General features: G+C 35.4%; 1 protein-coding gene and 1 non-coding gene across 5 annotated transcripts; both read left to right on the forward strand.

Moving 5' to 3' along the window:
• Nucleotides 1-5,484: 5,484 nt before the first annotated feature.
• LOC137719423 (histone-lysine N-methyltransferase ATXR6) lies at nucleotides 5,485-10,082 on the forward strand. 4 transcript variants are annotated; one of them, XM_088690819.1, is made up of 8 exons: nucleotides 5,485-5,975; nucleotides 6,109-6,239; nucleotides 6,375-8,091; nucleotides 8,231-8,311; nucleotides 8,400-8,629; nucleotides 9,293-9,393; nucleotides 9,478-9,690; nucleotides 9,777-10,082. In XM_088690819.1, the coding sequence occupies exons 3-8, from the start codon at nucleotides 7,815-7,817 to the stop codon at nucleotides 9,934-9,936; spliced, it is 1,062 nt and encodes a 353-aa protein (XP_088546945.1). In that variant the 5' UTR covers nucleotides 5,485-5,975; nucleotides 6,109-6,239; nucleotides 6,375-7,814; the 3' UTR covers nucleotides 9,937-10,082. The 4 variants fall into 4 exon arrangements, with proteins under 4 accessions (XP_088546945.1, XP_088546948.1, XP_088546955.1 ...); XM_088690822.1 differs by having other exon boundaries at nucleotides 5,485-5,704; nucleotides 5,834-5,975; nucleotides 6,109-8,091; XM_088690829.1 differs by having other exon boundaries at nucleotides 5,485-5,704; nucleotides 5,837-5,975; nucleotides 6,109-8,091.
• Nucleotides 10,083-10,551: 469 nt separating this feature from the next.
• TRNAW-CCA (transfer RNA tryptophan (anticodon CCA)) lies at nucleotides 10,552-10,623 on the forward strand. Its single transcript has one exon. It is a non-coding gene; the product is annotated as a tRNA-Trp (tRNA).
• Nucleotides 10,624-14,009: the final 3,386 nt, after the last annotated feature.

Genomic DNA, 14,009 nt, shown 5'->3' on the forward strand with positions numbered 1-14,009 from the left:
GGCTCCAAATACCTTAGAATACGAGTTAACTCATGTTCATCCCTTAAACCAATTTTTGTAATTAAACTCTCAGTTTCCACTTTATTAAACAGGCACTTCCCCCGAAGCCCAATTGTATATTCAAGCCCTTCCCCTGATGCCTAACATATACAAGATTTCATTATTTTATAATCAACCAATTTGTATATTCAAGCCCTGCACCCTACGCCTGACATATACAAGGTTTATTATTTTATATTCAAGGCAAACTTCAGCCCTTGAATGTCCTCGCAACGCAAACACTTTACAAACTCAACACAACTTTTTTTCTTGCTTTGCAATGCATATATATATATATATATATATATATATATATATATATATATATATATATGTCATGTTCACATAGATATCAATACTCACATTTCCTTTACCAAGCCTGTAAGCTTCAACATAAATTAAATTGATTAGTAACAAGAGTAATATAAACAAAATAATAATCTTTAATGTAAATGAGAAGCAATATGGTACCATTTCTTCATTTTGTCGATCCTCCTTTTCCATTATGTTTCTATTTAATAACTTAGTGTTTAAATGGTTTGCTCAACTCAAATTATTGCAATTGGACAAAGGAACATGGAGATTTAAGTGGTTCACCAATTTGGCTATGTCCACTAGGGTTGCATATGCATTTATGTTTTCACTATGTAAGAGAGATTTACAAAAAAAAATACAATGAAGATGGCATAGAGCCTTTACATAAGGTAAAAGAAAAGAATGGTGGGAAGAGTGGTCTATGAAGAAGAGGAGGTTTTGTTTCTTTTTCCCCGTGTGTTGTTGTTGGTGGTGTGTGTTGTTCTTCCCCTGTTTCTCTCCTCCCTCTGCTTTTATGGATGAAGAAATGGAATCCTCCATTAAGCCTTAAGGACACGTTTCACTTTGTTTTGCAACACTTGGACATCTTGTAATTGGAAGCAATCATTCCCATGCATGTGGATAAATACTCAAAAGCCACGTTCAAAGTCTAAGGAATATGAATCTCACCTCTCCAATTTTGGAGGGGATGAATCATCACCAAACATTTAACTCTTAGATTCCTAATGATTACAAACTTGCCAACTCACTCTTATTTGGTAAAATTATCAAGCCAAACTCATCATAATCCCGTTCTCCAATTCAAACTAAAAATATCTCTAATTACATATGAACATGAAATACTACTAGTTAGTTTTTGAAATAATTTGTAGCAAAAATGATTTCACATATCGAAAGTAGGTTCTTGCATAAAATAAATCTTATAAGATCATTACATAAAAATAATTATCCCCACACACACACACACATATATATATATAACCTTTTTTTTTTTTTTAATTACGGGGTATTACATCTGCATATCGAAGGAATGAAAACAGTACCACAGACAACAATATTGGAGATATTTGTAAACTATTGTTACATGTTTTATCGACAATATATAGAGTGGACGCTTGTAAGTGTCTCTATAATGTTGAGAATTAATTAAAACAAGCATGCCAACTAAAATACATACGAGAAGAACTTATAAGCAACTTAGTTAACACTTGAAGAAAGTGCTACATTAAAATGTAATATTGCAAGTTAAAAAACATTACGAAAGGTTTAGAACACCGCATGTAATTGAATAGGTTATCCTATTTACACTTTTTTTTTTTTTTTACTTTTCACACATCTTTGTTAAATTTTATTCATTAATTTTTTTTTAAATTCATTTAATTTGAAGACTCAAAATTAATAAACGTGTGAAAGATAAAATAAATATACGTATGGCGCCACCTACAGAATTTGCCCTATACCGAACACGACATGATTTAGGGTCTTAGTCAATATAAGTTATATAACGCATATAATCCAAACATGTCAAGAAAACTGGTGCGGTAGCTGGCGCTGGGATTTTGCAAAAATGGTGACGGCGGCAAGCGACTGCAGAAGGCGAACGGAGGCAGTGGACACGTTACAGGAGCCGAGAGGTTTCCACCAGAGGAGACCTCATGTGGTGGCGAACGTGTCGACGATGACGAAGAAGGAGAGAGAATATTTAGGGTTTTGCGCTGGTGTTTCCATTTGAATCCATACTTCCATCCCATCGAATCAATTAAATAACGAATAACTGGAAAAAAAAAAAAAAAAAAAAACAATGCAACTGAAAAGCAAGCAGTTGGGGAAGGGGCGCGCGCATGTGGCGGTGTCTTTCCGTACGTCACGAGAGAATTTTTGGATTTCTGCAGTAGCGATATCTAATCAAACGACTATCATTTCTTCATAATATATGTTTAGTTTGTGAATTATAATTTTTAGAAAGATAGTACAGATTATGATATAATTAGATGGTAAGTATAGCATTAATTGCTCTTATTCTCTTGCCTTGTTAATTCTTCTCATTAGTCACAAAATGCTGCTTTACTAATTTAAGAGAAATAATAACTACATATTTTTTTAATTATAATCTTACATTATTTTTGTTTGATTAATATATGCATTACAATCCCGATTTATAGATCTATCAGTTCAAGAAATAAAAATAAGAGAATCGTGTCATTTCTTTTGACTCTTTTTCAAGTTTGATAAATATTGGTTGATTGTAATCTAGTATTCTTATGCATGAAAATAATTAATTTAGTTGTTGTCGGATTCTATTAAAGTGCGTAAAAGAATAAATAATGTTTATATAGGGTTACCATTTCTTGCAATCGATTCAAGCCTGCCCATTGCTTCATACGGCATGTCGTTCGTTCATATCCTTTGGTCTGTCATCAACTATTTGATTTGAAAATTTGATAGGAATTACACACTACACTCCCATGAAGGCCTATTACCTATCCCCTATGCATGACTCATGATGTTCATTCTACTTCGGATGCATGACTCATGTTTCATACTAGTTCGGATAAAAAGCTAAAATGGAATCTATTTGCATTCCATTTCTCATCTTAATAAGAAATTTACATGAGAAATGAAGTGAAGCATGCTTGAAGACTTAAATCAACTACTAGGAATTTAGTGCAGATCTCCTTTTAGTGTAGATTAATATAGAATATTACTTGTAATAATTTAAGTGGTTTTTTTAATAATATGATATGTATGAAGATATTTTTACATCAATTTGTTAAATTGTGCTACAAATTAGTATTGAACACACTAGTTATTATGACTAATATTGTTTTCGCATAATTGTGAGTCGAACTTAGAATCTCCTCCAGCTAAATAAAGACCGAAGTCATTAAACCAACTAGTTATGTGATTAAAAGCTTTGTGCTCGAAGTCTTATTTTTGATTTCAGCCTCTCGTACTATAACTTGTTTTGAAGAAACAAAAACACCAATTCGAACTTTATATTGTTCTTTTTCTGGTTGGACTCCATGTGGTTTTGGATTAGAAAAACACATGCTTAACTTTATTTTGGTTGACAAAAAACGTAAAGAATAATGTTAGGTAGACCAACTTTTTAAATCAAATTTGCAAACCATGTGACATGTCACAAATATGAAATAAACATATTAATCAAGATAATTCAATTATCAACAATCACGTTATATGATTTACAAAATATAATTTAAATAATTTGTCTCCCTAGTATTACCGAAACGTAAAAATGTATATAACTTCACTAGTAGAATACTAAAAGCTTTCAAGTTTCAACAATGGCAAAGGGTTGCATACGCATGCAACAAACAAAGAGAAAGCATTCCTAATTAAAGCGAAAATTTGGAATCTAAATACCAGAAATAGCATTCCATTTTTGGACCTCACCATCTTTACGAGAATAACCTCTCTCTCTAGGTTGGTCCAACTTAGGTGGACCCACTTACAATAGAAAAACAAACGCGTGGGGCCCAAATAAACATTCAAAAATTCAACCACGTTCCTATCCATTAAGCTTTGAAGAGCAAATAAAGCTTCCTCCACGCCAAATGGATTCTTGACCAAAGTTAGAATCAAAGTCAGTATTTTTGTTCTTGTAAGATTTTTCCATATATCTTCATCTATATCATGTTTTCCTTCCTAACACCTACTTTTGGATTGCTTCCTGACGCCTACTTTTGGACAATTTTTATTTGTTTTCAGAATATTTGTTACTTGATGTATTATTTCACGTGTGAGCGACATAATTTATACATTTTATTTTTGAGATATATTACTTAAAAAACAAATACGTGTTTTATAATATGAGAGAAAAATGTAACGTAGTAGTGTTTAGGTGGCTAAAATATTCCTCCCACTTTTGAGTTAATTAATTTAAATAAAGGAAAACTAATGAAAATGGCTTGAAAACTTTAAGTTTTAATGATAAGGACAAAATAAGGGGTAAAGTGAATAGTACCAGGATTGACTTTTTAGTGTAAAAATGTGATTTTTCGTTAAAGTGAGCAGTACCGTAGACTTTTCGTTAAAACTCCCTTTAAATAATCACTTAACCAATTATATCAACCCTTGGTGCCTTGGTTTACCCAACCCAAAAGTTACATTAATCTTTATTTAAAGGATTACTTGAGGACCCAAACAATATAATTAATTAACAAAGCAAACCTTACCAAGTTATTGGAAAATGTTAGGGAGCAATATTTCCGGACCATATTTTGTTAACCATATAATATAATATGACGGTTGATAATTGAATTCTTTCTTTAGTGATTTAAAAAATTTCAACTTTCAGCCGCCACATTATGTGATCTATAAAATATGATTCAAGTATATAGTATCTCTAGCATCATCCCAAATTATATGGCCTGTGTTTGTTTCACATTACATTATTTTATAACACATCACAAAAATTTGATAAGTTTGCTAAGCTTGTAACATTCCCTCCTTGAAAATTGAAAAAGATTTTCGTGCGTTAAAGCCGTTAACTCAGGATAATTTGTCCCCTAATTTCACTTAAGCATCCAACAAACCCATAAATTAATAGCTATATTTCTTGATCAAGCTGACTTCTATGAATTGTGGGACATCAAGAAATATATTGCAGCAAGTGAAAACTATAAACTATGGGGCGGGAAGAGAAGGCTAAAAACAACAAATTGAATATGATCCGAATGATTAAACATATTTGAATGTGAATGACATGTGATAAGTGATATAGACACAAGAGGATATATCGATCCTCCAATGATAAAACGTCACCGCACGTGATAACTACTGTAGACACGAGGATATTCTCCATTTTCGGCAGAAAGGGTTTTGGCCACAAAATGAAAGGTATAACCTATGGGTGCGCATCATCATCAATCACTAAAATAGAGTGGGGGCATGTTCTGTTAGGGTTTTGATAATTGATGTGGATGACAACATACATTACTTGAAACAGTTCAGCATGAATATTTTACAGACATACAAAACAAAAATTAAAAGAAGACATCAAAATAGTATAAATGGCAACGTACGGGGCCAATGAAACCCTAGTGCACAATGGCTGTCACCTTCAATTTACTCATTTAAATTGTAGACATCAATCACCTTCAATTTACTCATAAAATAAGTCGTTCGACTCGTCGTAGTCGGGAACCGAGTTGACAAGCGAGTTGAAGGAGTCAGAGACCGAGTTAAATGAGTGAACTCAGGCGAGTAGGTGGATGAAATAGTCCCCTTATAGGACCAATTCCAAAGGCTGGCGCATTTTCTCCTATTGGTGCCCCTGGTGGAAGTTGCACCTAATCATCTGCATAAAAGAGTGCAACAATTTCTAACGGTACTTTGGATATGGTTGACTATTTATCGTTGTGCAGTCATTTCAACCTGCTGTCTTCCCATCTCCTGCTGCCATTGCTGGGTGAATGTGAAGCACTAATCCTTCTTTGCGCCACCCCTACTGTTGCAGCAGCTCCTCCTGGATGCAGCCTTCTAGTGCAGCTGCTTTCTGGAAGCACCCACGGACCCGTACAGGTGTTACAGGGATGGATTATCAATCAGCTGATTCAGAGCACCTGATGAAGCGTATTCGCACTGTCCAAGCTGATGAGGTGTGACAAGAAACAATTTTTTTGCAATCTCAATTACCATGTTTTGTTACTTGTAATAAGCAGTAAGATTTCACTCACCCTTCTTCTAGTACAAATAATGACGAAAATACCTATGCTCACCATGGTCTTTCAGGTGTCCCTTTCTGGTTCCAATGTCTATTCGCAAGATGATCTTCCAAAGGCTGTTGTCCGTACCCTTAGTCAAGGATCTAATGTGAGGAGCTCGCATGGAGTTCCACCCACAACAACAAACTATTCTTCTAGGTTTGTACTTGGGGATAGTCTGATCATCACTTGTTTTTTGGTTCATTTTTCGATCTGAAGTTCTCAGTCATTTTGTTTGTAGCCAAAATGACCATCACTTGTTTATTGATACAAACTGCATCAACAACGTTGCAGGTACTGTACGTTATGGCTTTGTAGGAGTTGTGTTACTTGCTTTCCTGTTGTCTATATATAGTCAGTAATGGGTTACATGCAGGATGGGGTTGGGTCTATCAGAAAACTCATAGCCATTGTTCAAGGAATATATAATTTTAAGTCTTATTCTTACAATATTTTCACCAAGACCAGGGTAGTTGACACCTTCATACTAAACTTTGGTGCAATAAGTATCGTGATCAAGAACAGCAACTGATTCTACTTTAAAATCATTCCTGATTCAGACAGCTCAGGTGAATGATGCTGCAATATGGGCGCCAGATGAACTTATGTTGGGTATGTAACAAAGTTCTAAAAGACAGTAGACGCTAATCGGGCGGTAAGCTGTGGTCTAGCGCCTAGGCATAGCTTAGGCGGACTAGACGGATTTTAGTAAATTTATTATGCATCATATAATAAGTGTATGCGTATGCTAAAAATACATAACTGTATTGTGATACATAAATTAATACAAAATAGAATAACATATAAATTATAAAGTAATAAGCAGGTTTAGGCGTCATTTTTTAATTTTCAAACGCCTGTTGGATTAATTAGAGCAGTGATCAACCGTCGAACGCCTAGGTAGAGATTTTTAGAACAATAGTATGTACACTAGTGATGGAAGGGGACAAATAGTTAGCACCTTTTTAGTGGGATAACTTTCACATTTTCTTTTGTAAGCCATTGATTTTATGTCTCAAATACATACGTATACATAACGAAGGTACATATTGTGCACGCACAATCTTTTCACGTGGAACAAGTAAAGAAGGTAAATCCCATCGGGCGGAGTGGAATGAGAGTGAAGGGACAGGCTATCAAACGGACACATTCTGTTGTTCTTTTCTTTTTTTTTTATTTTTTTATTTTTTTTTTAGAGTACATTGATATTTTTACACAGGGAGGGGAGTTCAACTAAGCCACACAATTGGTAACCTAATTTGGTATCGAATTTGTCATCTACGAGATTTTAACCTAAGACATCTCACGTATAAGTGAAGAGGAATACCACCAAACCATAGAAAATGCTCTTTAGATATTGTTTAGTTTAACGTGATCAATGCTCTTTAGGTGTATGTGCCTTTGCTCGTGATTGAATTAACAGAATTGTGACAGAATTGACAACAGGAGGATATTAGCACAAATTAAAAGTCAAACGAGGCTAAAAAGCAAATTAAAAGTCCCCGAAATAAGGTGGAATAAGGTCCAAAACACACAACTTTATAGGCTTAAATATTACAGCCCAAGCCCACCCCTGATAGGAAACAGTGGCGCCAAATAATTAAGAAACCAACCCCATGCTCGCGCGCCAAACCTCATTTCCCGCGAACCCAAATTAGGGCGGGAAATCTCCCCATTGGTTAAATAACACAACGCGACGCCCTCGCTCGCCCGAACCCGGAAAAAACGAAGGGAATGGTGGCGTTGAGGAGAAGAACACAAGCCCCGAAGCCTCCTTCTCGTGCTCAAATCGTCGAGGACGATGAGTACGTCAGCGCATCCGATTCTGAATCCGACGAGGACGTGTCCTGCGAGGAATGTGGGTCCGGTGACTCTCCGGCGAAGCTCCTCCTGTGCGACGGTCGCAGCTGCAACAGAGGGTACCACATGTTTTGCCTGAGACCCATCCTTGCTCAAGTCCCGAAAGGAAAGTGGTTCGGCCCTTGCTGCTCCAACGACGAAAAACCCAAATGTAATTTCCCAATTCCCCCCTAGTTTTCGTTAATTATTCTGACCCAGATTGAATTTTGGGATTTTTGGAAGCTAAATGTTGAATTTTCTCGGATGTGATTGATTGATTGATTCGATTCCATTTTATCTTGATTTTACAGCTTTCCCTCTCCACCAAACCAAAATCAGCGATTTTTTTCGGATTCAGAGGTTTGCAGAATCGCCCCAGAAGATAAATCAAGGTAAATTCTATGAAAAATCAGTTTATTAGGATTTATTTTCTTGTTTTAATTCTGGGTTCCTCTGAAAGTTTTGTTCTTTTGTTTGTAGATTGTCGAAAGAGGCGAAGGCGGGCGAGCGGCTTGGTGGTCTCGAAGAAGAAGAGGAAATTGTTGCCCTTTATTCCGACCAAGGATTGTACGAGGAGAATGGAGCAGATGGCGTCGCTGGCGACGGCGTTGATGGCAACGGGGACTGAGTTCAGCAATGAGCTCACTTATATTCCTGGAATGGCGCCCAGGTGGGCCAATTGTGCAGCTCTTGAGAGAGGAGGAATGCAGGTAAATTTTCAACAGTGGTTTTTCCAACACAAATAAAATGTTTAATTAACTGATTAGGACAGGTTGTTTGATGCATTTGACCTGTATTAGTTGCTGGGATTCTGCTGATTTGATGCATATTATTTTTCAGTTTGATGACTTGTCTAGTGTGAGTGCTTCTGTAGGAAGCACTTCTGCTCGTGAGCTTATTCTGATGGAAGTGTTTTTATTAGAAACAGGTTGAAATTTAGCAAGTGCTTCTTTGGAAAGAGTTTCTATCATCCATAAGCACTTTTACGTTTTTCTGCCAAATCTACTCTTAGTAAGGTGTGCTCTATTTGAGGCGAAATTCTGCTTCTAAGTTTCTTTTTAAATGTTATGTTCCTTAAAAGTTTCCAAAGCATGTAGACAATGTCCAGTATTTTCCCTGTGGTTTCCATCTTACCATACCGAACATGGGAACGATAAAATTTTTAGAACAAGTTCCTGAACTGGACACAATGTACATTAGCAGAATTTGTCAATAAGAGTCTGCAAATGTATGGCACTCGAAAAGAGGATGATGTTAAATTCATAGATGTGTCCTGATTATTCTTGAAGAGAAATTCTAGCATGTTGTATTCGAATTTCTTATTAAGTTGAGTGTGATCCAAAAGGTACATTTCTGATATTGTTGCCTTCCAGGTTATGTCGAAAGAAGATGTTGAAACGTTGAATTTGTGCAAAAGCATGATGGAGAGAGGAGAATGTCCTCCCCTCGAGGTTGTTTTCGATCCTAAAGAAGGGTGAGTTTACAAACCAACAAAACATTCTCTCTTGTAGTTGATGTAACTGGACTCCTTGATTCAGTATTAATGATTCATTCACAGATTCACAGTTGAGGCTGATAAACACATAAGGGATTTGACAATAATCACAGAATATGTTGGAGATGTGGATTATCTGAAGAACCGCGAAAATGACGATGGAGATAGCACAATGACATTGCTTTCAGCAGCTGCACCTTCAAAAAGCCTTGTCATTTGTCCCTACAAGCATGGTAACATTGCGCGCTTCATCAACGGAATCAATAATCATACACCGTAAGCTATCCCCGTTCCAAAACTAATATTCTGCCCTCATGTGTAAATAACTATGTGACAACTGAAGTTACTGTGGTATGGTGCAGGGACGGGAGGAAGAAGCAGAACTTGAAGTGTGTAAGATTTGATGTCAATGGCGAGTCTAGGGTTTTACTGATTGCGAATCGAGATATAACAAAGGGGGAGAGATTGTATTATGATTACAATGGATATGAGAATGAATACCCAACTGAGCATTTTGTGTAGCCTTTGTTTATGTTACTGATAAAGAGCTAAATGAAGCTTTTCTTTGTGTACCCTGACATGATCAATGAAGCTAATGTGCCCTAACAGGAACAGGCTAACTGAATACTCATGACAGTTTCTGTTAGACCACTATTTTATTTTAACAATACGATATTGTCCTCTAAACTATTCTACGGGAGTAAGACTCAAACTCGGGTACAGAAGGGTAGGAACATTGTCTTGGCTAGCTAGCTGAATCTACGTTTGTATTTAACTACAGGTATTTGATTGTTTCAATTCAAAGTTAAGAATTGTGAAATTGCAAATGAAAATTTGAACGTCTTGATGCAAAATAATGGATTTGTAGCTTATGTGATTAAGAGTATTTATTTTTGTATTCGAGCTTTTAATTTGGACAACTTCTCAAATATTGCTTGTACGAAAATGAACATTTGAAAGGGCAAAGCTGGAATTTAGGTTTGGGTAGTTTCGGCCTAGGCCCCTCCTCATGTATAACTCCAGCCCATATCTAAAATTCGAACGCAGGCCCATTTTTATTAAAAACCATAAAAGCAAAAAACCATAAAAATCTATTCCTCACACCTTGTACTATTCAACCGTGACAATCACATCAAGGGATCTGTGGCGCAATGGTAGCGCGTCTGACTCCAGATCAGAAGGTTGCGTGTTCGATTCACGTCAGGTTCAGTTTTTACCAACAATTGAATTCTTTTTTCTTTTCAAAATCGATTTTTTTTTTTTTTTTTGCTTTTCTTTATTTTGAAAAGATTCCTAAGACAAAATAAAAGGTCACATCGGATTAATAGTACTGAGGTGACAGCGGATAGGTCATTGGGGAGATAACTATTGTTCAAAGAAAATTAAAATTTAAACTCTTCTGTTGAATATTGTTAGGAAATTTAACCAAAAATTGAAATTTTCATCCAATATTTGTTAAATACGGAAATAAGTACGTCCATCCTCATTCCTGTTAGCCTTCCTCTCTCTTCCCTTATGTATAATTGTTCGGTGGTTGATTTTTTTTTTCTTTAAACAAACGATATTATCAACACTAAAAGGTATGAGGTGTGTTTAGCCTCATAATGGGCTAACAATAATGTGGTTTAAATTCGTCTTTAGTGAGAATACAAATGAATAGGAATACCATTAAACCATAATATTAAGTGGCCGATGGTTGAGTTGAGAGTGAAGAAATTCATGAGGGCAGCTTGCAGCCATGTCCAATATTATACTAACTAGTTCAAATATGCAGCACAATTTAGGACCATTGGTAGCTGTAAGCTTTTAGAGTGATCCAAAATCAGGAGCCAACATAACCGCAGTAGTGGTAGCTGATCAGCTTGCAAAAGCTTCTTTTGCCGTCAGATCTTGATCAGACACACCCTTACAATTGTGGTCCTACCAACAACACTAATTTCTTGCTACACAAATAATTAATGTGACTGCATGTACCCCCCAATTAATTGTGGTCCAATTTCAGAAAATTTGAACTGGATTTTGTGTACTTACATTTGGTGCTTAGAGTCTCCAGCCAACAGGTAGTATCTATTACCAGAATTTTTTCATCAGATCTTCTCCAATCCCAATGAAGGGTTGATTATTGAATTATTAGGGTGTTCCATTCAATTTCTTTTTATAATTATTCATATGAGAAAATTGAAGGGACGATCTCAAGTTCAAAGATTGTTTAAAGACCAAAGCTTCAATTCGATCAAAGTTCAAATTCAAATGTTTCAACTTCTCGTATGAATAAAAAGGGAGACCTTACGCTAAAATGGCTCTTTGCTTTACTTTTCCTAGCGACTCTTGCAAAACAAGGAGTTTTGTTGGCTTAGGGTCGCCATTTTATTCATATGGGAAAATTGAAGCATTTGAGTTTGAACTTTGGTTGAATTGGAGCTTTGGTTTTCGGATCAAAATTTGTGAGTATTAGTTCATAAACTTGTCACAGTATGAAGAATATGTTGTTTATTATGATAGAACTTGCATCCCTTATTTACTCCTTTATAATGGATGGAAGTTAACATGGTTTTACCTAAAAAGCTTAAACCTTTTATTTTAGATGAAAGTCTAATGGCATTCTCTAAAATTTGTGCTTTTTTGAAAAATGACCTTGGAAGCACTTTATCACATGTGTCTTTTTTCATAATAATGCACTAAAAAGTGTTTTTATAATTTATAAATACTTTAAGTTATTCGTATCAAAATTATTGTAAGTGTTTTAGGTTTCCAAAGGTGTTTTAACATTTAAAGAAGCACTTTCAAGTAAGCTTGTAATTGAATTACTTTACTAATGACACGAATATTGAGACTATAAATCTCAAATCGAAAAATAATAAACCTTAAACGTATGTATAAAAAATTAAGCTACTTTCCGTTGTGTCAATCGATTTAACTGTAGGAGATCAATTTCATTGAGAATTTCCTTCAATGGAGCATAAGTACCATCAGTGCGTCTGACAATATGTAGTTGTGGTTGCTTGATGATTTTTGGACCATGTAAAATGGCGACTTGTCCGAAGCGATCATTTTCCTTTCTGCTAACCAATTAACAATACAGTACAAAATGGACCCAATCATACAATCCAATCAGCCAGTTTGGTGGAAAACTATCTAACACTTGATCTACACCACAAGCTAGAAAGATGATGATTATAATTTCAGACACTACACGATTTAAAAAGTTCTTGAACATAACATATGTGTTATGATGTGTAAACGATTAGTATGTGTGTAGTTCAATATCTTAGAGAATAAGGTGTTGACTGTTTATTTTCTACCCATGCTTATGGGCTTCGAAACTCCATATTCTCTTAAATTATTATGATAGCTTCGAACTCTTCGCCCTTCCTTAAAAATAATAAATTAAAAAAACACACAAATGTGATAAGTTAATTAGGGCAATGCTCTCTCTATTATATCCGAATTTGAGTTATAGTCGTAAATTTGAGTAGTTTAAAATATTGTTTTACAAGCCACTATGTACTATGGTTTAGTGATATTCCTCTTCACTTGTAAGCGAGGTCTTAGGTTTAATTCTCGTCACAGACGAATTTGAACCAAATTATTATGGCTAGCCCATTGTGAGACTTAACTCACTCTCTCACCCTCTTAGTGTAGATAATATCATTTGTTAAAAAAAAAAATATTTTACAAAAAAAACATATATAACACTGATAACTTTTCTCTCCTTTTGCGGGTTGATCAAATTTGATTTATAATTTAGCCCGAACGAGACGCGTTTAAATGAGTAAAGCTAATCACAACCCATTGCCACACCTCAAAGACTCGATCACTCAAGTTTTAGTTACTAAAATATATCCGAGAAAGGACCAATAGCCGTGGAACTATATGAATGGTCAGTCCCAGAATTCCAAACACATCAATATCATATCATCACAATCTTAAAATGTCCCACTTGTGATTTGTTGTAGGACTTGTAGTTTTCACTTCACGTTTTTCATGCTTTTTCTCATTTCTTGACAGATAAGAGTCGTAAGATTAAAGGCTTATAATTTGGTTCGTGCATCTTCAATTTGGCTGTTGTGGTAAAGAGTTTAATAAGCTAGATTATTAGGGTTACGATAACCATCTTTCGGTTAACCTAGCTTCTTCCATTCTTTGAGACCAACAAGGGTTATTTGAGGAATATTCGCATGTTGTCCGTCGCCTACGCCTTACAAATGTACTTCTCTCGATATGGATATTGATAGATTTTGTGTGTCTTTACATCAAAAGTCAACTGATTGGGCTAACATTGTACCAATGCCAACATGTTTTCATCACTTTCACTTGTATACAATGCATCCACCTTTGTTAGTGCGTGTGTAGGTCATATATGATGCAGAAGCATTAACCTTGGTAGTCCAAGAAAAACCCATATTCATAACCCCATTATACAAGTGCTAGTTGGGCTATGTTGAATAATGAGTTTCACATTTGAAACATGACTAATTGATACATAACTTATATTGCATGGTTTTATTTTTAATGGTGATGAGGTCGATAGTGATAAAATCTCACTCTTATTGAGTTGCACATGTGGTTAATTACGTCGAAAACAAAATTAACGG

The sequence above is a fragment of the Pyrus communis genome, chromosome 1 (genome assembly GCF_041283825.1).
Source record: "Pyrus communis isolate YQ-2024b chromosome 1, ASM4128382v1, whole genome shotgun sequence".
NCBI classification, from domain to species: Eukaryota; Viridiplantae; Streptophyta; class Magnoliopsida; order Rosales; family Rosaceae; genus Pyrus; species Pyrus communis.